This window comes from Sabethes cyaneus, chromosome 3 (assembly GCF_943734655.1).
Source record: "Sabethes cyaneus chromosome 3, idSabCyanKW18_F2, whole genome shotgun sequence".
Lineage (NCBI taxonomy): Eukaryota > Metazoa > Arthropoda > Insecta > Diptera > Culicidae > Sabethes > Sabethes cyaneus.
Window position 1 is genome coordinate 183,834,482 of NC_071355.1, and position 24,071 is coordinate 183,858,552.

Sequence of the window (24,071 nt, forward strand, 5' to 3'; positions counted from 1 at the left end):
AAAGAGGGAGGGATCTCAATTTACCATAGAATAAATTCTTGTCACCGAAAACACCCACATGCCAAATTTGGTTCTATTTGCTTGATTAGTTCTCGAGTTATGAGGAAATTTGTATGGAAGACCCCCCTCTTAAAGGGGAGAGGAGTTATAATTCCTCTTATAAAGAGGGGAGGGGTCTCAATTCACCATAGAATAAATTCTTGTCACCAAAAAAAACACCCACATGCCAAATGTTGTTCTATTTGCTTGATTAGTTCTCGAGTTAGGAGGAAATTTGTATTTCATTTGTACAGGAGCCCCCCCTCTTAGAGTGGGGAGGGGTCCTAATTCACCGTAGAAAATTTTCCTGCCCTCGAAAACCTTCACATGCCAAATTTGGTTCCATTTGCTTGAATAGTTCTCGAGTTATGAGGAAATTTGTATGGAAGCCCCCCCTCTTAAAGGGGAGAGGAGTTATAATTCCTCTTATAAAGAGGGGAGGGGTCTCAATTCACCATAGAATAAATTCTTGTCACCAAACAAAACACCCACATGCCAAATGTTGTTCTATTTGCTTGATTAGTTCTCGAGTTAGGAGGAAATTTGTATTTCATTTGTACAGGAGCCCCCCCTCTTAGAGTGGGGAGGGGTCCTAATTCACCGTAGAAAATTTTCCTGCCCTCGAAAATCTTCACATGCCAAATTTGGTTCCATTTGCTTGATTAGTTCTCGAGTTATGAGGAAATTTGTATGGAAGCCCCCCCCTCTTAAAGGGGAGAGGAGTTACAATTCCCCTTATAAAGAGGGAGGGGTCTTAATTTACCATAGAATAAATTCTTGTCACCGAAAACACCCACATGCCAAATTTGGTTCTATTTGCCTGATTAGTTCTCGAGTTATGAGGAAATTTGTATTTCATTTGTATAGGAGCCCCCCCTCCTAAAGTGGGGAGAGGTTCTTATTCATCATAGAAAAAATTCTTGCCTCCAAAAACACCTACATGCCAAATTTGGTTCCATTTGCTGGATTAGCTCTCGAGTTATAAGGAAATTTGTATTTCGTTTGTATAGGAGCCCCCCCTCCCACTTAAAGTGGGGAGGGGTCCCAATTCATCATAGAAAAAAAATTTGTCTCCAAAAACACACACATGCCAAATTTGGTTCCATTTGCTTGATTAGTTCTCGAGTTATGAGGAAATTGGTATTTCATTTGTACAGGAGCCCCCCCTCTTAAAGTGAGGAGGGGTCCTAATTCAACATAGAAAATTTTCTTGCCCTCGAAAACTTTCACATGCTAAATTTGGTTCCATTTGCTTGATTAGTTCTCGAGTTATGAGGAAATTTGTATGGAAACCCCCCCTCTTAAAGGGGAGAGGAGTTATAATTCCCCTTATAAAGAGGGGAGGGGTCTCAAATTATCCTAGAATAAATTCTTGTCACCGAAAACACCCACATGCCAAATTTGGTTCTATTTGCTTGATTAGTTCTCGAGTTATGCAGAAATTTGTGTTTCATTTGTATGGGAGCCCCCCCTCTTAGTGGGGGGAGGGGTCTCTAACCATCACTAAAACCTTTCCTGGCCCCAAAAACCTCTACATGCAAATTTTCACGCCGATTGGTTCAGTAGTTTTTGATTCTATAAGGAACACAGGACAGACAGACAGACAGACAGACAGACAGAAATCCTTCTTTATAGGTATAGATTGCAAAGCTCACATTCATGTGGTCTAATTTTTTCACACGACGGCATAAGCATCCATTTCGTACTGTCGCTCTTATTTATCCATGCATTGCGATTAGTTTTTGCGAGTGTGTATTTAGCTAACAGCTACGGACGTCGCGTCGCTCTGGTTCGACATTGCAGCCCAAGCTGCTGATTCCGATTACTCGCGAGGGCTCGCACTCTCACCCGTGAGTAGAATCGAGGGCGAAGATGAAGAAAAAAAGCAAAAGTCATGAAAAATCTGTATCTCAGTGCGCCACTAGGCCTCACGGGCATCTGGTTTCTCACAAGTTTTTTGACTCGTGTAAACTATGTAAAAAGACGATATGATGCTGTGCGTGCGCGAGTGTGTAGGTAGCAGAATGTCTGCACACAGCAACGGCAGCTGTTTGATTTACGCTTGCGTGAGTGACGTAAGCGTTGAATGCTATACTTCTCATTCTCTCTCGCGTGACAGTAGGCATCGCTGACTTCTCGCCCGAATTGCAACATTGCTTTATAGCTTTGTGGCGAAAACCTTTTGTAAATTATGGCGTTATGGAGAGCGTAATAAGACTACTTAGGCTTTTGACCTGATTCTTAGAGATGTTAAAAAACCTTCTGAAGAGTGGACCCGTTGGTCGGAAGGCAGTTTTATAGCGGTCATCAGAAAATCCTGATGGAGCTCATAGTTTTGCTAGCGGTTTGAAAAATTTGATCTTGAAAACCACTAGAGGAGCGTAATAAAACTTAGAATTGTTACTAAGGAAGCTACTTAAGATAAACTCCACACTCAATATGGAAACTCAATCCCAAGCAGGTCATTGGTTTGTTTTAATCATGTAGTACCTAATTGGGACACACTGTTACAACAATCCAATTCAACTCCTGCGATGGTTATGAACAATTCGTAAACTGTGTACAGCAATCGGGGCCAGCTTCAAAAGACAATCTTCACGACCTTCGCAGTGGCTTTTAGCACCCAGGGTCCTGCTGGCATACAAAAAAATACCTCAAAGAAAAAAATCTAAATATTTTTGCTTTAATAAAAGTTATTTATGAGCGTTATAAAACCTCAAATATCAGAAAAAAAATTATTTCCATTTGATTGTACTATCAAGCCAGTGTTACGTCTGATTGAAGGTGATTGAAACGATTGGATGTTAAATGGTATTTATTTTTAATCTATTTCAATCATAAAACATAGAAGTAGAACCAATGATTGTACAATGATAACACACATGGTGGGGTATATCTTTACTGGTCTTATTTTATGGACTTCTTTCCAAGCTGCAACTGTTTAGTCACAAGCTTTCGACGAGCTCTTAGTAAGCTATCACTCCGAAAAAGGCCATCAAATGCTCAATTTTTTTCTAACACCATTAACACATTTACAGTCAATCAGTACGCTTAGTCAACCGCACTAAATTCACGGTCAAGACTTAAGCAGAAAAAAATGAACCTTTCGAAATACTTTTAAACAATATGTAAACAATTTCAATTTTGCGCATCTTTTGATGTGCGCCTACGCAGACTCTAAAACATACCGGTGCGTCGTCGTATAAATGTTGTATTTCCAAAGTGCGAAATTGGTAATCACTGCGGAAAAAAACTCGCTCTTTTTGTTCAAGCTCAAGTAGCACCGAGTATTGTCCAGTTGATCTTGACACTGAAAGCCCGCCATTAGAATTGCATTGAACCTGCTCTCCGTCCGAATCAGAGAAGCTTGTAGGATCTAGCGGAAAAAAATCAGATCTACTCCATCTAGTCTCAAATTGCTGTTCAATTTACTACTGCTTGCGCCTAACTGCCAGCATGACATACATAAGATACAGGTTCTCCAGCAAGCTGCTTAGCTTAGTGCCGGCGGCACCGCGATGGGCAAAGGAGAGCAAACGTACGAAATTGAATTTAGTAGAACTCAATAGGCCCCCAATGCCACCTTAAAGTCACAGAAACCTACTCTTTTGAATAGGAACCTTATGTTATGCCGGGGCTAAGGTGCGCTACTCTAATCCAACATCCGTTCACCTGAGTTCGGCAATCGGTACCAAACAGAATAATAACAACAACAAAAATGTAAAGCAACAAAATGACAGAAGTGTTGCTGATGATTCGTAAGGTTTTGAATCCGAATGATTGATCGAAATGGTAATATTCGATTGGTTAATCATATGCTGCGCCCTGACCCTATCAAGTCCAATAGGAAAGTTCTTACGATCTTAAATTGGTCGTCCGGTTTTCGAGCGGTCAACGAAATTTTTCATGGATTTTGACTCCGTTTCCGTACCGCCGCGAATATCAGGGACAAATATCTCACATAATAATGTTACCGCACAGGAAGCACATTTCGAGGTAGCAATCCGGATATATGAATGGGCAATTTTGTACCTGTGCTCCATTCATAAAATCAGCGCTGATCTTCTTCTGCAGTTGTGGGTCAGGGTTGATGATATCATAAATATTAAAATCAACCTTAATATTAACTATACAAAAAAATTTGCCTAATCATTCTAACTAAAGGTACGAAATTAAAATATGTCTTTATCAGCTTGTCCTTCTGCAATATTTTATTGAAGTTCCGGTGAATCATAAAAAAGTATCATTTATTAGCAATTCTATCATCAATTCTAACATCTTATTGAACATAAGAAATACAGAAAATTTCACTAAAATAAGCTTAAAACAAATACGTAACACTAACCTGCACTCTCGGTCATTTTGACGAAGATTCCTCAGCAGTGGCACTACACAAAAACACTGTATTTACACACCAATTTTCTAGTGTCAATCAGCGGCTGTTGGAAGCAATTTTTTGCTCCAATACACTCTAGAAAGAGTAGGTACCGTATCCGCGCTATTCACGACACTGTAATTTTTCCCGCCTGATTAATTCACAATGCCGCACACAATGAGTCGGTCGGTCGTATGCACTTTTCGCGTCGTTTTTTTTCCTTTCGCTCGTTCCGTGGAAGTCGATTTTTCTTCAATTGCTTACAGTACTGGAAGATGGAAGATGGTTGATTTTCCCTGCGAAAAGAAGAAAACGTGTTTCAGATAACGCATCGAAGCGATAAAAGTAGGAAGAAAATAAATGGTAACTCTACACAAGCGACCAGCCGACTATGAAGACGTCGGATCTGAGCCAATCTTAGCCGTAAGCTGTCGTGAATGTTTAAACAGCTTTTCAGCTAGTGTTCGGCATCCTACTAAGCAGACATGTTGAAACACTCGCGTACAATAAACCCTGTTAGGATGTGTGTTGCTTGCTGTATAAGATAAGTTTAATTATTGCATCCATCTAACGTAAAAGCCGGTCACTTTTTTTCTTAGATCTATACGTGAGGATCTATCTCTATTGTTACGCAAAAGGAGCCATATCAAACACTCTAGGTACAGCGCAACGTCTAGTATTAATCCATGCCAATAATCTGCGCAAGTAGATTTGAAAAGTGTGATGCATCAGTTGCACCCCCCAACCAAACACCTGCACCTCGAGAAGCAGTATCTTTATGAAGCAGTCGCCGCAGTTGGCAGCTCATGGTTTATATGGCAGAAGTACTTAGATAAGATTAACCGTCCGAAGCGAAGAGTGCACCCGGCGTACACTGTAGAAAGTAAAAGGTGGTTTGCAATTTGCCAGGTTTGAATATAATTTTATTTGGCTTCAAGGCACAGTTTAGTAGGTGCGCGATTGGATTTTTAGTAGTTATTTTTGCTTTGTCGTACTATAATCAAGGTTTGAAAATTGGCTGAAAAACGTGAGGTAGACACTGGGGTAGAGGGCTATGTAGTTATAAGTGTACATGTATACAGGTTCCAAACATAATTGAATCGATCTGCATGGTCTTAGTTTCGTTGAAAGGGTGTTTCACCTTTGTCCAATATAACAGATTGGATAGTTAATATTATAAAATACAAAATTGTAAGTTGATTAATGATACGGAAGAAACGAAGATTTCAAAGATGAAAAAATAACTAACAAAAAGTTTCTTGCCTCCAACAAATCCGCTTAATTGGACGTTTTCTAGTGGAGGCGAAAATTCAAAAAACAATTGATAGCCTCTCATTTTAAAGAAGTGTCAATTGTCTAATGGCTGCTATTAACTAGGAAATAATTTCGTTTAATTTTTAGTATTAGTAAGTAACTTCACAGTTGATTCGAAAACAAAGGACGTGCAAAGTAATATGCAGTTCAGCAATAGAAACCGGCGTTTTGCTTCTATCAGCCTAGATTCGAGGAAGATCTTGCCGTACCAAGAATTTCACTTCACTGTACTCGGTCCTGGGCTACTCGTCACCAATTCGTTGAGGATCTCGACATGCACAAGTCGGCTTCAACCCAGTGGAACTATCTAGCACGTTGGCATCTCTATTCCTGATGCCGCTGAGATTCTTGCAGAAAACAGATTTTATAGCACAGTTGTCCGGCATGCTTGCGACGAGGCCGGCCTACCGTAGCCTCTCGACTTTCGGTAGGTGCACGACTAGCGCCTAAAACTCGTGGTTCATATGTATACGCCACTCTCCGGTATCCGTTTGTACTCCATCAAAAATAATCCACGACACATTTCGTTCAAATACGGCAAGTGGACGTATGTCTTCCGTAGGCAAAGTTACTATCTCAAGTCCGTAAAAGACCACCCATTTGATTAGCGTTTCGTGCAACGTCAGCTTTGTGCGGCGGCGTATGCTCCTTGATCGAAGCATCTTGTGGAGGAAACAGTAGACCCGATTTCCAGCTTGAGTGCGTTGTTAAATCTCTTTACTCGTATTGTTGTCGGTAATCACCAGAGATCCCAAATATATGAAGATATGAACCCACCAATCACTTCCAATTCATCGTCGTCAATAGTCACTGTCCACGGGAGATGAACGTTGTTTTCTCTGGAACCTCTTCCTACCATATATTTGGTTTTTGATGCATTGTTTTGTAGCCCAATCCTTCTAGCCTCTACCGTTTCCAGTTTCTAGTAACGATGTTAGGGTCTTTTACGAAGACTAGGAGTTGGCTACTTTTGTCTCTCCGATGCCCATTTGCGGGTGACATCTTCAATAGTAATGTAAAATAACATACAGAGCCGTCAATTCCTCTGCCGCGACTCTCAGCGCGATTCTAGTTAACTCGAGACTTCCCCTAAAAGAGGCACGTAGCATATTACTCGCTCCAGGGTAGCTTTGATCAGCCGCATCTGTCAGGATATTAGGGCAGCATATGATACGTGCAACCACAGAATGTCAGGAGTACAACGTACACAGGCATAATATTTTGTGGTTTTTAGGGCAGCATATGATACAGTTGGCTGTATGAACATTCCATCTGTGGTTGCATGGTCCCCCATAAATACCGCCCTATACTGCCCTACGAAATCTCTTGCAAATGGGGATGGATTCTTATTCTTCTTCTTCAGCAGCATAGAGCCGGCTGTTTCAAGCACTCGTCTCCATTCAACTCGGTCTTGAGCCACTCGTCACCAATTGCCTAATCGGCTCAGAAGTCGCAAATCGCTTTCGACCTGGTCGAGCCATCGTGCACGCTGGGCCCCCCTGTTCCTGGTGCCGGTGGGGTTGTAGAAGAGGACTACTTTCGTCGCACTGATCCGACGACGTGTCCGGCCCACCGTAGCCTTCGCTAGATGTACGATGGGAGTCTCCCCAAGCAGTGCCTGTAACTCGTGATTCATATCGACGACAGCACTTTCCGCTCGAACACGGCAAGGGCGCGTATGTCCTCCGTGAGCAGCGTCACGGCTTCAAGTCCATAAAGAACTACCGGTCTAATAAGAGTTTTGTACATTGTTAGCTTCGTGCGTCGGCGTTCGCTTCCTGATCGTAGCGTTTTACGATGGGTATAGTAGGCCCGATTTCCCGCTTGGATGCGCCGCTGGATCTCCTTACTAGTGTTGTTGTCCGCGGTCACCAGCGATCCCAAGTACTCGAACTCCTCTACCACCTCTAGTTCGTCGCCGTCAACGGTTACCGTCCATGGGAGACGCGCGTTTGTTTCCTTTGAGCCTCTTCCTTTCATGTATTTGGTCTTCAACTCATTTAGTTTTAGTCCAATTCTCTTAGACTCCGCTTTCAGTCTGGCGTACATTACCTCCGCCGTTGCAAAGTTCCTGACTATGATATCGAAGTCATCTGCAAAGCCTAGAAGTTGGCTACCCTTGGTAAAAATCGTGCCTCTCGTTTCGATGCCCGCTCGTCGGATCACCCCCTCAAGAGCGATGTTGAACAGCATGCAGGATAAACCGTCACCTTGTCTCAACCCTCGCCGCGTCTCGAAAGGACTCGAGAGTGTCCCAGAGATGCGTACGAAACACATCACTCGATCCAATGTAGCTCTGATTGGTCGCGTCAGTTTGTCCGGAAAACCGTGTTCGTGCATTATCGGCCATAGCTTGTCTCGATCGACTGTATCGTACGCTGCTTTGAAATCAATAAAGATGTGATGCGTGGACACGCTGTACTCCCGACATTTATGCAAGATCTGTCTGATAGTAAAAATGTGGTCCGTAGTTGCGCAAGCCCCTATGAAACCCGCCTGATAATTCCCTACGAAACCTTGTGCTATCGGTGACAACCGACGTAACAGGATCTGGGAGAGTACCTTGTAGGCGGCGTTTACCAGCGTAATACCGCGATAGTTGCAGCAGCCTAGCCGATTACCCTTTTTGTAGATGAGACAAACCACTCCTTCCATCCATTCCTCCGGTAGCTTTTCCTCCTCCCAAATCCTCGAAATAACCCAGTGTAGAGCTTTTGCTAGCGTTTCTCCGCCGTGTTTATAAAGCTCTACCGGTAGGCGGTCCTTCCCAGCGGCTTTGTTGGTCTTCAGCAGCCCGATTTCTCGTTTGACTTCTTGGAGAGCGGGTGCTAGGACATTACTATCTTCCATGGGCGCTCCTAGGTTAATTTCCGTTCCGCCTCCTTCTGCGACTTCGCCATTGAGGTGTTCATCGAAGAATTGCTTCCATCTGTTGACGACCTCGCGCTCGTTTGTGATTAGATTCCCTCCCTCGTCCCTACACATGTCAGGTTTCGGAGTGTGGCCCTTCCGGGTTTGGTGCACCTTCTCATAAAACTTGCGCGTGTCATTAGTTCGGAATAGTTGTTCTAATTCTTTACGATCTCTGTCCTCCTTTTGGTGCTTTTTCCTCCTCAGGATCATGGTCAACTGGTTCCTAGCTCGTCGGTATTTGACCAGGTTCTCTCTAGTGGCAATACTTAGACAATTTTTCCAAAGCAGTTTTTCCCCTCCACCGCTTGTTGGCATTCCCCATCAAACCAATTATTTTGTGTACTCTAAGGCTCAATACCTAGTGCTCCGATGGCCGAGTGTATTCTGCCACAACCGTCTTCAAGGTTTGAAGCACCTAGCTCCTCGGAAGAAGGCAGTGCATCATTCAATACTCGCGCGTAGTTCTCGGCAGCTTGTGGGTTATCTAGCTGCCTGATGTTCAGCCGAAAAATGCGTCTTTGACGGTCCGGTATACGGTATACAGCTTTGAGCGCACATGGTAATGGTCAAAATCAATTTACGCAATCGGGAGCGCACGTTCGTGATGTTAGAGAAAAACCGGCCCTCTATGAGAACGTGGTCAATTTGGTTCATTATACGTTGGTCAGATGATCTCCAGGTGGCTTTGTGGATATCCATGCGCGGGAAAAAGGTACTTCGGATCACCAGGCCTCGGGAAGCTGCGAAGTGTATATATCGTTGGCCGTTATCGTTCGTGGCGGTGTGCAGGCTATGCGGTCCTACCACCGGTCTATACATGTCTTCCCTACCGACCTGTGCGTTCATATCCCCTATGATGATCTTGATGTCCCGTGGCGAGCAGCTGTCCCACGTTGCCGCCAGTTGCGCATAGAACGCTTCCTTCTCGCCGTCGGGTCTACCTTCGTGTGGATAGTGCACGTTTATGATGGCGTAAATGAAGAAACGACCTTTTATATTCAACATACACATCCTCTCGTTAATCGTCCTCCTTTTCATCACGCCATCCTGCATTGGGCCTTGCCACCACGGATCGTCCACACTTTCTCGCTTTTGCAGCGGATCTCCTGCAATGCCACGATACCTCCCACGAAATTCAAAGATCTACAGTTCCAGGCTCCAAGCATTCATTCCATGTTCTTATTTCGTTGCCTTTGCCCACGCCGAATGCTCCGAGTCGAATTTCCTCAATTGTTCGGAGTGGGTAAGATCTAGGTAGGTTGCCATACTAGGGTGATGCGACAGCCATCTTACAATGCCTTAGGGCGAAACAAACAACCGGTTGAAATTCCTTTAAAAGGTAAATAAATAAATAAATCTTATAAGGCCGAGGCAACACGGGGCATTGTGTTCCCTACGACCTTAGTTTCTACTGGGGTTGGTTACCCGATCTTCGCTTAGGTTACTCGTATTCCGGCTGGTGCCAAGAGGAGGCAGGGATAGGAGTTGGTGGATAAACGGCAAAGGACCACTATGGGCCGTTCACCAACCATACACGAAACACGAAGTGTAGGAAGAAATATAGGGTAAGACTGTCCAGAACGCACCGGGGGGGTAGAATGGCCCATGCTATTAATTGCTTAAAAACGCGGAAACTATTTGGTAAAATTATGAATGCGCATTTTATTGAATTGTGTAGAATGTAAAAGCATCAAACATAGCCACATCCAATAAAATCAAGCGATTATCCGCGATCTCATTCCACATGTAAGAAATCACGGTTTTCTCTTAAGCTTTTACCACTAGTCGGTATGAAAATTTCATAATAAATACAGTCTATCTAATTGATATACTGTCATACTCGATGATTCATCACAAAAACGGCATTAACTATGCATATTTTTCACATATATTGCAAAAAACTTCAAAATACAAAACAGGGGTAGAATGCATCACAGCGGGATCGAACAGTTATAAAATAGTAAATAGTTTTAATTTGCAGTACATCTTTTGTTTCGGATTATTTATTAAAAATGTAACAATATTATCTATTGTATAGGACTTAGAATTTGCCTCAAACCTAATTGTACATTGTTTAACTTACAATATTTCATCACACATCAGTTGGAGAAAAGTAGATGATTAAATTTTATTGCCAATTATATTGAGATATGAACCCATTGTATCCCAGCAAACAGGTGTATGTAACAAACGCTATAACGAACGCTTCCGCCATTACGGCGGCCTAGATTTAGGAGTTTATACAACACGTGATTGAATGGTAAATTTTTTGGTTGCGTTTAACGCCTAGCTGGGCAAACTTGGTGCGTTTTGTCCACGGGCTTTGGCGTTCTGCCTCACATAATGATTTTGACTCTTGCCAAAAATCGTCAAAAATAACAAAAAATACTGGTTTTCGTTAGGAAATTTCACCAGGAGTAAGTGTAAAAAGGATCCCACAGTCTTCTAGAAGTTGAAAAACGTGGAACAAACACGCCGTTGCTCTGCAAAATGATGTTTTGCTTAAGCAGTGCATTCTGCACCACCTTACCCTACTGGTGGTTGCGTTGAATTTGCATCATTTTCAGTAACGGATTTCAAAACGTTCGATTAATACTCAACTGTACTTGGTTGATAATAGGATATTTCAAACGAGTATCCAATGCTGGTAAAATCCTTGGTTTTTGTATACGTTTGGTATTTCATACTACTCGAAAACGGTTACAAAACTGTGAAATAAAATCCATGATTGTGATTCACCGTGAGACAGTATTGAATGGAAATTAACAACGTCTCTTTTATTTTACTATCGAAATATGCCGAAGTGACTCGCTTATCTTAACGCTAACGCGAAAGTCTTGAAAAGGCCAAATCCAAAAGGACAACATTGCAATGCAAAAACCGCAAAACTTATTAAAAAATAATAATTACTGGCTTGCTAATCAGTTTTACACATATTTCGAGCAGAGCAAATCGATCGCATGGAATTAATGAGCATAAAAACAAGTTTTTGGTAAGCTTAATTACTAACGTATAGGTTCAGATTAGATAAGGCTGCTGCAAGAACTTTTACATAGTTAAAAATCAATACCAGGCAAGTTCTTCTAACTTGTATACCAAAATAAACTTTGGCCAGAATATCATTGCTACTGGACTACATCCGTAAACTATGATATTCAAATACTGATGTAAATGTTTGAAGCTCTTGAAAGTTTTTACTAACCGACATTTTAGTAACTTTTCTAAATAGCAAAGAATGATTTACGTCACCTTCCGAGATTCGCCAAGGGCTACAATGTAAGCAATGCCGATGGATCTAAAATGGAAACATTCGCAAAAGTTGATTCCCGTGCTAAAGTAAACACAACCGGCCTAAAATGGCCAGGGGCACTATCTCTTTAACGAAGTCTTTAAAGGTAACGACACTCTAATTAACAATCAATAACAACCTACGGAGCAATTAATTATATCTGCAGCCGAAACTGTTGCGTACTATCTGTCTATAAAGCGAGTAAGAGTTCTATCAAACGAGAATTAATTTATACACGGTGAAACTCATTCGGTAGGTATATCATACAGTTTAAATCTAAATTTTCAATAGTTTCTGTCCCAAGAATTTGGTTCCCAGCAATACTAACTTTGCAATAAATGTTTTATTTCGTACACTGAATAATTTCATATACTAACAATCATCTCTATTCGAATAATTCTGTCCTTTTTTTGTTGTATTCGGTATCGGTACCAATAACTTTATATGCTTGTGCAAAAACACTTCGATTAAAATTACTCATTCATTAAACTCACCATAAAACCCACATTCGCAAAGTCCACAACCGACCTCGCAAAATATTAAAGCCAGTTGCTCATAATGTAATCACAATTTCTAATCAGTTGAGGCCAATGATACCGGTTAAGCCAGTGGATAATTTTTCATTCATGAAAAAGTACACATTTCACGATTAAAATGTGCAAGTAACTAGTAAATCGAACTGGATCAAACTCGGCGACACGCACCGCGAGCCGCGCGCTCTCCCTAAGCTGTGCGCAGCTATTGTAGATCAGGTATGGCTCCCTGCAGACGTTGACGTTCGTTGACTCGGCTCGGCGCGGCAGGTCCGGTTGCATACGTAGGTTGCGGTTGATGCTCTTGAAAGCAGTTATGCTTTTGATACAGCAGAAGCATTCAATCATATAGGTACCAACCAACCAGCCAGCCAGTCTATTTGTGGCCCCCTGCCTAACGGGATTAGACTGATTCAAAGCGAGATGACCGGAAAAATGGTATCAAATTAAACATTTTTGCTGGTCATTCGCACTTGTACCTGCACATCTATACGGATGAGAAATATGATAACTAAAACAGATACGCTACATGTAAGTACCGATTAATTGTTTAATTCACATGTAAGCGTATATTTTCCGGTGGCGCGCTACAGACTTGTTTTAATTGCATGGACAACAGATAATGACACATGGAGCGGAAAATACCGATAATAATACAGATGAATACAGTCGCGGTATTTAAACTATTATTAGATACCAACATTTTTAAAACAAAACTGCGATTCACACAGTCAAAGCGAGAAAACATTTTCTAAAAAAGCAACAACAACATCGGTGAAACAAAATAGCAACATAGCAAACAACATCAACATCGGTTTAAACTTTTCAATGGTCGTAATTCAGGTTAAATCGAGAAACAATATATCTGAGCGTTAAAATAACAGCCTATGATTGAAAAAAATAATAATTGTCTTCTATGCTCATTCGAGACAATACTAATCAAGACTTATCAAGGTTATATGATTAGAAAAAAATCAACAGAAATCTAAAACAAAAATAACATAAATTTCATATTACATTAAATTTGAGTCAAAGTCGTGCTTATCATCTATCTATATCTATAAGAGCCTTGCCTGTAGCCAAAACGAAGGGCGCAATATATTTTCGTGGTAACAATCGCCCACATTAAGCAAAGACTCAAACCAATCATACCAGATTGCATTCAAAACGAGCAAAAGTATCCTGGCTGCACCTCATTGAGTTACATAGCATTAGCGTTACGTAGCGTACCTCCGATTTGCTCGCAATTAGACGCGAGGTGACGCTCGCGGGTTACAGCTAGTAAATCAATAAAAAAGAAATAAAATCGCTGAAAGAAAATTAAAATAAACAAAGGAAAAAATCATTTAACTTACATAAATTTCCGTTAAGTCTTATGGTAGTTTTGTTTCCCAAGTGGCCAGTGTTGAAAAATTCATAGCAGCAAAAAGCTCAATGAGATTTCAAGCACAAGAAATTTCAACTTTGATCAGAAGTGCCGAACTCACATATGAATTTCTCTCGCTATTATATGCGATGTCTCTGTTGCTATGCGATGTAAACCAAGTTCAGCTGTGAGCATTTTGCTTACTTCTTCCACAGCTGGCATTTCATACAACGAACCAGAGAGCGAAAGAGAATTGACCGCCAGAGAAAACATCAGTTGCGAAAAAAGCTAGCACACATTCATAAATGAAGATGGCAAACAAATTGGCAGAATTTACATTTTTCCTTCGCGGGAATCGACATTTTCTTAACTAGAAAGTAAAAAGCCTAATAAGAATTAGATAAACCTGTTGTTTAAATGTGTGTTTTAGTTTAACTTTACGATTTATTTAGAGATTCATTCTCTTACGCTCAGTCACAGTTACGTATCGCACGAGAGAATGCCTATGCTGTTCAACAACGAATTTGTATGTATAGGTGTATAGCTCCGGGTAGCAGTTGAAGCAAAGCGGATTATGGCCAAGCGGGAAGAAACATGTGTGAGTTTTGTGCTTCTTGCTATGAGAACAGCAAAACTCACGCGTGAGTTTTTTCTGCATAGAATCAAGTTGACATGATTCACAGTTGATTTTGATTTTTGATGAGTTTTGAGATTTCAAATTTTTAACATCACTGCAAGTGGCAATGTGGGTTTTATGGCATTCTTATAACGGTTTTTGGCCAAAATTGATCAATAATTAACCACCACAAGAGCACAACAAAATTTAAATTGTTACGTGGGTTTGTCTCCTAGTTCTTTAAATTATGTCTCAAGCTTATCTTTTTAAGGTGATTATTTATACGTTCAATAATTGTCTCATTTTTATTGCCCAAAGCTTTTTCGGAAATCCATTTTCAAATTTCCACGATTTGTTTTTTTAATGTTATTTTAATTCAGCTCGAATTTATCTGCCCGTGAAGTATAGTGGCGCACTGGGATACAAATTTTGTATTACTTTTTCTTTTCTTCTTCATCTTCGCCTCCGATTCTACTCACGGGCGGAAGTGCGAGCTCTTGCCAGTTGTCGACATCAGCAGCTCGGGCTGCAAAGAAGAGCGAAAGCGACAAACGTAGCTGCTTAGCTAAAGACACACTCGCAAAAACTCATCGCTATGCATGAATAAGTACGAGCGAGAATCAAAAATGGATGCTTATTCCGACGTGTTTCTTTAGAATGAGTATGCGTGTGTAAGAAAATTAGACTACACGTGTGTGGACTTGGCAACACTGATCTCACCCCGTCTAGAAGCTCAATTTCATGACACAGACCAACAGTACAGAAAAAAATGAAAACCACAAGAGAGAGAGAGAGAGAGAGAGAGAGAGAGAGAGAGAGAAGAACTGGAATGAAAAAAAGAAAGAAAGAAAAATCGGGACAGAATGGGAGTGAAAAAAGGCAAGAAGAAAACGGGTCGTGACTTTAGTTTATTCTCAGGCCCCTCCATTTACCCTGCCTTCATGCTGAATTCTATATTTACCCTCTGACGCCTCTTGACAGTGCAAATGTCCCTTCTATAGTTAAGTGTACTGGTCAGAGGTACGAATGAGTCCTCTCCAGGGACGGCTATAATATGGGATAGTACTGGCAGCGAGGAATATGTGGGTAAAGTAGATCAAGCTTTGAAGGAAGGGTAAACCTCAATACACACAAGCACGCATAAAACTTAATAAGCATATCGCTCATTCAATAGCGATTATAGCTAAAAGAAATGCAGTGCAGGTCATACAGCAAACACCCGGGTGATATCACAATAGATCAACTATACTGGTCGCAGTAATGAGTCCACACATGGAGAAAAAAACGGGAGTAAAATAAGGAAAATGAGAATGGAAAACGGAAGAAAAAAGAAGACAAACAAGATAAAACGAAGAAAAATCGAAAAAGATAACCAGGGGAACCTGTACAGAAAAGAAGAAACAACGGAATAGAAATGAGGAAAGAAAAGGAGAAAATATGGGAACAGGATAAAGGAGAAACGAAACCGGGAAAAGAAACAAAAAATAGAGAAAAAATGTAAACGTAAGACAAAAGCGGTGAAACGACAAAGAAAAACACAACGCTACATAAAAGGAGGAAAAGCAGGACCTAATAAGAGGAAGAACAGAATAGACGAAAAAGAAAAAAATAGGAGAGTAGAAAGGGTAAAATCGGAAGAAAAAAGACAAAACATATAACATCAAACAGAAAATCAGGAGTGAAAAGGGAAATAAACGGAACAGGAAAAGAAAAGGTGCAGAGAAAGAAGAAACGGCCAAAAGGCGAACCAGCCGCAGTTTGAAAATCCCTAAAACAAAGAGTAAAGAGGAAACAGTGAGCATGAAAAAGTAAAACAAAAGAGGAAAGTAGGAAAAACGAGATAAATAGAGGAAAGTCTGGATAAAAAAGGAAAAAAAATGAAAGAAAAGGTGGGAAAATGGAACCGTAAAAGAGGAAAAACGAGAACAGAAAACCATTTTGGGTTCACTTCCAAAAGAGAAAAGAAGAAAAGGAAACCGATAGAAAAAACGAAGAAAACGGGACCCTTTTTACGTAATCCGGATGGATTCGGATCAAACCGAATATAAAAGAAGAATGATGGGACAAAAAATGGGACAGAAAAAGAAGAAAAGGAAAATGGGACAAATGAAAAAGGTTAGAGGGAGTAGAAAAAAACGAAAACCGGGACTGGAAAAGCGAAAGAAGGTACAGAAAAGTAGTAAAACCTGTGAGAGAGTAAGATGAACAATATTATTTCAAATTTCAAGTAAAACTCTGTGTCTAATTTCGTGTTCATGGCCAATTTCAAGTCTAATTTGATTCTAATTTTAGGTTAAATTTTAAGAAAAATATAAAGTTTGATTTTAAGCCCAATTTCTAGTCTAATTTAAATTTTAATTTCAAGTTTTATAAACCCAAGTCTCATTTCAAATCAATTTCAAATCCAATCCACGCCCAATTTTAAACTAAAACTTGAAATACTGTTATTTCGATTTCACGTCTGATTTCAAGGAAATTTTCCAGTCCAAATTATTTCAAATTAAAGCCCAATTTCTAATCAAATTTATAGTCTAATTTCCAGTTCAATTTGAAGTAAAGCTTCAAGCCCAAATTGGTCTCACCAAATGTCCTATGTTAAGTCCGATTTCGAGTCCAATTTCGAATCTTATTTCTAGTCCAGTTCCAAGTCTAATTTCAACTCTGATTTTATGCTCAATTACACTCGAAACTCCGCAGTTTTCAACATACTCAACCGGTATTTTTGAGAATAGTAATAAGTAATAAGATTTTCCTGGCTAAAATATCCCTGTGAAAGGTGGAGTGCCCTACCGTTTATTTATGTCTCCCTATGCTAGTGTTTAGAGCTTTCTTTAGCTTGCAAGAATCGAACGTGAGAACTGACTACCAGCGTTCTATAGTTGGAAACTCGAGTACCGTATTATCCAGATCTGCTATTGCCCGCCTTGGGCACGCCACATAGTCGGGTCCTCGAAAAGTATCGAAAGTAAATTTTGCGATCAAAGAATAATCCTCTGACCTACAGACTGATCTATCTTATTCCGTTTCGTCGAGTCAAAAATTAGTTACTGCTAGCACGGTTGTTCGGTTCCAAATTGATGATAGGCACTATATTTCAATATCAGACAGCCGACTGGCTCAATCCGTATATCCGGCGTACCGTTTCCAAATGTACCAAACCAAATCAAAAATTGAATCATCTTACAACCTACCAGCAGTGCACTTGCACTTGCTTTTAATGTGCGCTTGCATTAACCGGTTCGGTCTGTATAGTAATTCGCACAGCGACAGTTTCGCATGTCAATGACTGAATAGGGCACGTTTAACCATTTGGCAAATGGCCACTTCGTAGCAAAATGTGCGCATATCTGAGACACCGTTGAACTCAGAGGTAACGCAGTACGTTACATACCTAACGCCAGAGGTGCAATTCTTCTTGCTTGACATTTGGCAGCATTGCCGTTTCACTTCGGATTTGGAGGTTAGGCCCTAAGTTCCAGTCATTTGCCATTGATACGCTTCATTGGGTCCTGACGGACGATCGATTACAGCGGCGCAGATAGCAGTGCATCGGAGGCACAATGAAACTGTGCATACTGCATGTGCGAATAATAATTGCACTGTTCAGTTTTGTATTCACTGCCGAGGAAGAAAGTAGGTTGATTAATGGCTGATCTTAATACATGGTCGTTATCTACAAAGGCGGCGCCTTTGTCTTACGTCTACCGGTGTGGGTACGTACAACGTATTTATCATATAGATTCATGGAACAACCCAAGCGGACAAATAAACTCGAATACACTATTTTTATGCGCTACGATGCTCAGTCTTCTAACGGCACGGTAGGCACTTTCGTCCATAAATGTGCGGTGGTCAGGAAAGTCGCTCCTTAGTACCGCGATGGTCATCAGCGGGTGCTTTTATCAGCCGTCCTTTCACGAACGGACGGAATTGGAAGCAATCCTCTAGCAGCGCGGCAGCGCCAAGACACGTTTCGTAAAGGCGCAGGTTCCGGTGACCTCTTACCGTAGCAAAATTTACGACTTGGTGCATTCACTCTCTAGGACTAACACTGCAGCAGAGGATAAACTTAGAAACAGCGATCCGCCAGACCAGACCGCAAAGTGTTGGCAAAAGTATAGGTACGCTGTTTTACATACGACCTTTTATTCTTCGTAGTTCGTCTCTTTTCGTGTGAGGTTATTTACTTTCGCTTTTCCGCACACGGTTGCGGTTAATCGTATATTCGAAATCTACTATCATAAGTTTAAAATGCAAAACACAATACCACCACCACGCCACCGTGTGAATCAAATTGAAGGAACTAGATTGTGCACCGGTAAATTTCTACTTGAAAATAAACTGAGTGACATGGCCCTACGTCCATCCGGGAATATGGCACTAGTCCGGTGTTGTTAGCGTGGAAATTTGGCGATGGTAGTAAAAATATACCCACCTTGACTGTACTCAGATTTATTTTGTGTCGGAAAGTGGAACTGATTTGCATGAATTTCCTGCCGGAGGAAAACCCATGCAAATTGCATGAATTTTGTGATTTTCTTTTATTTCCCGACAAATAGTTTTATGACGGCGGGGATAAAAGCGTTGACAGAAGTGTTTAGAACTGTATTTTCACTTAAAGGAATTAACGAGTTAGTACCGGAGCTATTTTTCTAGATACGAATGTGGTTGCATGGTTGCTGGAAACGACTACCGTCAATGCCACAATTTCATAGATGATTAACGTGGATAACGATGGGTGAATAAATAAACATTTTGCACATTTACGTACGTGCCGTTTACGATTTATTAGCAGGAAATAATAAGGCACGTCCCAACTATATCATGACAGGAACATGTGAATTATAAACAATAAATATTCGTTCCGTGACATGGGAATTTTAAAATACACGAAATCTCCCGGCAAGCTTGGTGCGTTGTTAGGGAACATGTTATTCGGTAGGCAGATAATTATAAATTGTTGTGCACGGAGGTAGCGTATTGAGTAAAAAAAACGGGGAGTAACAGAACCACGTAAAAAACCAGTTATTAAAACTATTAACGTTGAAAACTTGATCACTTTCCGAGAAAGATTTTGGAATGGCACTACACCCCGCATTCGTGCCCCCAAGTACAGAACCGTCTTTTTTTGTTTATTAAGAAAATTCACAATTTGTAACAAGTGTGTTGATTCTTTTTTATTTACTCGTCGTGGTCATGACATAAACTATTTTAGAAAGAGATGAAGTGTCTAAAGCGATAAATGATTATTTAATTGGATGAACTTCGATATAAACCAAAATTTTATCGGGTTGTGCAGTGGCAGGTCGGGAGCTCGCATCCAGGCTCTTTCGGGTGGTACCCGAATATTTTACCCACTAAACTACTGCCGCCCGTTATAGTAGTTATGTATATATTGAAATAATTATTTTCATTTCGTTTTAAAAGCTTGCAATGTTCTAGAGATTTATAGAACCTTTAAAACCACTTGTCTTTTTGTGTTTCCGATACTCTACCCAGTTATTTTTTAAATTAGACCTACTACAAAATTCAAATATAGCATGTAAATTAATAACAAAAACCTAAATTAATCTACTGGGTTATTTTTTTATTTTTTAGTAATTGATTATCTATAATTCAGTAAACTATATTTTTAACCCTTTATTAACAACATGTTTATTTACCAAATAAATTTGCGATAAATTGTATCCTTTCTGGAAAATACAGTCCAGAATAAATATGGTACAGCACTAGTTTTTCAACTTACTTCTATTATAAGCCTACCCTCTGTTCCCTATATCCTGGGGAGAAAACTATAACTATTTTATACAAATCTTTACTACCATTCTCGCACAACCGTCTCGAAATGACAAATTGGTTCTTCAGGGCCACACAACATGAAACCAATAATTAGAAGCATGTGGTATTTTCATCAATGCCCTATATATATTTTATATATAAAATCAGAAATTAGTAAAATAAGCTGAAATGGAAGAAATACTATAAAAGTTGCACCACAAACAATCTGTTTTGATTGCATGAGCGATGTCATATGCGCAAAATTTGTTTAAAATTCGTATATAAGGGGAACCCCTATATGCTCGGGGGGTTTTTTAGATAAAACACAATAAATATCGACTTTATTACTGTTTCTATTGTAGAAACAAAGGGCAGTCATACAAAAATAATATCGTCGCATAAGGAAGTATGTGGTGCGTATAAGGGAAATGATGGAATTGAAAGAATAAGACAAAACTAAGTATTAAACTACCCAATATAACGGGCGGCAGTAGTTTAGTAAATAAAACATTGAGGTACCAACCGAAAGAGCATTGCACAACCACAAGATATAGTTTTGGTCTATATCGAAATTTTTCAGTACCCAAATAACCAAATAATTTTTCGCCTCAGACAGATAGATCCCTTTCCTTTCCAAAGGGTGTATCATATTTTAAGACACAAAATATTTGGACAAACAGATAGATATGACAAAGGATACACAGAAGAAAGGGGGCATTCATATACCACGTGGACAGTTTAGAGGTGGGAGGAGAGTATGAAAATGTCTACACTTGTCAACGAAAGGGGGGAGGGGGTTTGGAAAATGTCCACGTGGACAAGTTTTTTTATTCGCTACAGATACGTATTTCGCCTACGACTTCGTCAGTGTTTGTTTTTATCATACAAAAAATATAAATTACAAACAGAAATATTGATTTAATTATCCACATTATTTTTAGCCATTGATCAGTGATTGTTTTTGAGCTTAAGTAGAGTCTTATCTTCTCATGAAGCATATGTTGACGTAAGCATATGAACCGAGCATTACGAAAGCACGTATTTGGCATAAATCTTGTTGAAAAGATCGTAGACCCCTGTAACAAGAAGACTGGCAGCTCTGCCAATATTCGGGAGATACTGATGGTAGCTCGCTCTGCCGCCCAGGGTGGTTGCTGGATGCATTTATGTGAGTGAACGCCAATATTTATACCGCCATGTCAACATAGTCGAACATGCACCAATACAGAATTTTAGAGCGCTTACTGACACTCATGCAAAAATTACCATCTTCGCTAGAAGAAGCGTCTCCGACGGTGACCTTTTTTACAAATTTAATATGATGGCGATGAGGCTACATAATCAACCATAATTTAATTTTAATTTACATCGAAAAATATTAAGCACATGCGAAATTTACGTTGGCTCGAAAAGCTCGTGACAAACTTAAATTTATTATACCTGGAAATAAAAATTAGGCACAATGAAACGAGCCAATATAGTCCCTAAATTGATAAGCATTTCCTCCTATCAACGCTAATATGCAGAGATATAGCGCCCTACACGCTTATTCCAATATCTTTTGTAAATAGCGTCCCAAATTTAACATAAAATGCATAGACTTAATAACAATAATCCTTGTTGTACATCTCTCCATCTACATCTCTATAATTCTACAATCTCTCCAAGCAGTGCCTGAAGAAATTCATTAAACCGCCAATAAAACTATGAGCTCCACCAGAACTTCCTGATGACCGCTATAAAACTACGTTCCGATCAAGGGACCCACTCTTCAGAAGGTTTTCATAACCTCCTTAAGAATCCGGTAATAAGCTTAAGTAGTATTCTTATCACACTCTGCAGAAACAAGCAACTGTAAGAAGATCAATTTTGATTGATGCGCAATATTGTATTGCTACGCTACACGTATGGTAAGTTTATAAGAAGCGTGGTGCAGCCAACTATGTTTATCGTGGTAATATGTGCAACCACAATGAATGTGCTCTATTAACAGTTTCATTATAGTTTTATAGCTAGCTATAAATGTGTTTTGACTCGTATGCACTTGGTATTGCGTAATACTACAATAAAACTAAAGTCAATGACTTATACCGCCATAAAACCTTACTAAAATTCAAGTAAAATCAAGTGGCTTTAGCATTGTTACTTGGGATGTCCTCGGTGAGTTGTCCACGATCACCAGCGATTCCAAATACACGAACTCATCTACTACTTTTAGTTCGTCGCCGTCAACGGTTACCGTCCGTGGAAACGAAGCGTTTGTTTCCTTTAAGCTTCTTTCTTTCATGTATCTGGTCTTCGACACATTTATTTTTAACCCAGTTCTCTTAGACACCGCGTTCAGTCTGGCGTAGATTGCCTCCGCCATCGCAAAGCTGCTGGCTATGATATCAAAGTCATCTGCAAAGCCTAGGAGTTGGCTACGGATCAACCCCTCAAAAGCGATGTTGAACAACTTGCAGAATAAGCCGTCAACTCGTCTCATGCCTCGCCACGTCTCGAAGGGACTCGACAGTATCCCCGAGAAGCGTACAGCACTCATTAGTCGATACAATGCAGCTCTGATCAGTCGCGTCAGTTTATTCAGAAGACCATGTTCGTGTATTATCTGCCATAGCTGGTCTCGATCGACTGTATCGTATGCTGCTTTGAAAACAATGAAGATGTGATGCGTCCGTAGTTGCGAGAGCTCCCATGAAACCCGCCTGGTTATTCCTTACGAAAGCTTGTGCTATCGGTGACAGCCGGCGTCACAGAACCTGGGAGAGTACCTTGTAGGTGGCGTTTACCAGCGTTATGCAGCGATAATTGCAGCAGTCGAGTCGATCACCCATTTTGTAGATGGGACAAACCACTCCTCCCATCCATTCCTCCGGTAGCTTCTCCTTCTCTCAAATCTACTTGCTGAACTCTGCTACGGCGCTCAAGTGTTTGAATCCCCAGAAAACGATATCGATCAGGAGACGGAGGTAGGTTTGCTGGGTTACACCTAGGTAAGTCTCTCTACGCGAACCTCACCAAACGTTTTTGCGCCCGTTCGACACGCAGATTCCATGCCAGCTGTTAAAGGCATCGAACCAAACAAGCATTTTCCACTGGCGGGCGTACTAACAATAATATAGCACTCTTAAACAGTAAGGACAACTGAAATCACGAGTAACTTTAGCGATAAAACAAGGAAAGCTGCCGACTTTGCCGTGGTGCAATATAACTTGACGGACAGTTTGACTTCCAGCAGTATCCCAAAGTCGTCGACTCTCTCGAATCTAGTGAGTATATGATCATTAATTCGATAGTTGAAAATGACTGAACTGACTATGCGGAAAAACTCATTACTTGACATTTCGGCATTCTGATGACAAGCCAGTTTTTCCTGCACCACTCAACAACCAAATGCAAGAGCCTTTGAGGCACCGAATATTGTATCACGATTTCAGCATACATCCAACACCTAACAGCGAATTAATATCGTCGTTGAAAAACAACACAAACAAGAGAGGTCCCATAATGCTGCCTTGAGGAACGCCAGAGAAATTGGACTGGAAAGAGAAAAAAGAGTCATACTGCACACGTAGAACTCTACCGCATAAATAGCAACTGAGTCATTCCGTGATATTCTGAAATATTCAAAGTCACACGAGATTTTTAAACCATTTACCATTTGAAAAATATATTGCATTTTTGAAATTCAAGTCAAATTCTTTTCGACTGCCACGTATATTAAATAATATCTGACTGAGTTGAAAATTTTCATTCAGGATTTCGATTTCGATTCGTAAGCTTTTGGTTGTAATACATACTTTCAATAAATAGTAGATAAATTCTAGTACAGTATGGTTCTGATTACA

The 24,071-nt window shown here is 40.4% G+C and overlaps 1 protein-coding gene across 4 annotated transcripts in view; it reads right to left on the bottom strand.

Annotated features, from left to right (window-relative positions):
• The window catches only part of LOC128741248 (aquaporin AQPAe.a), a 141,326-nt gene that overhangs the window by 114,705 nt on the left and 2,550 nt on the right, over nucleotides 1-24,071 (bottom strand). For 2 of the 4 annotated variants that reach the window (XM_053836917.1, XM_053836914.1), the window contains exon 2: nucleotides 4,385-4,710. In XM_053836917.1, coding sequence (XP_053692892.1) covers nucleotides 4,385-4,400 — 16 coding nt within the window. In that variant the 5' untranslated portion in view covers nucleotides 4,401-4,710. Of the gene's footprint in view, nucleotides 1-4,384; nucleotides 4,711-4,787; nucleotides 4,882-4,919; nucleotides 4,994-24,071 lie in introns of those variants that run through there. The other 2 variants (XM_053836916.1, XM_053836915.1) reach the window with 2 other exon arrangements.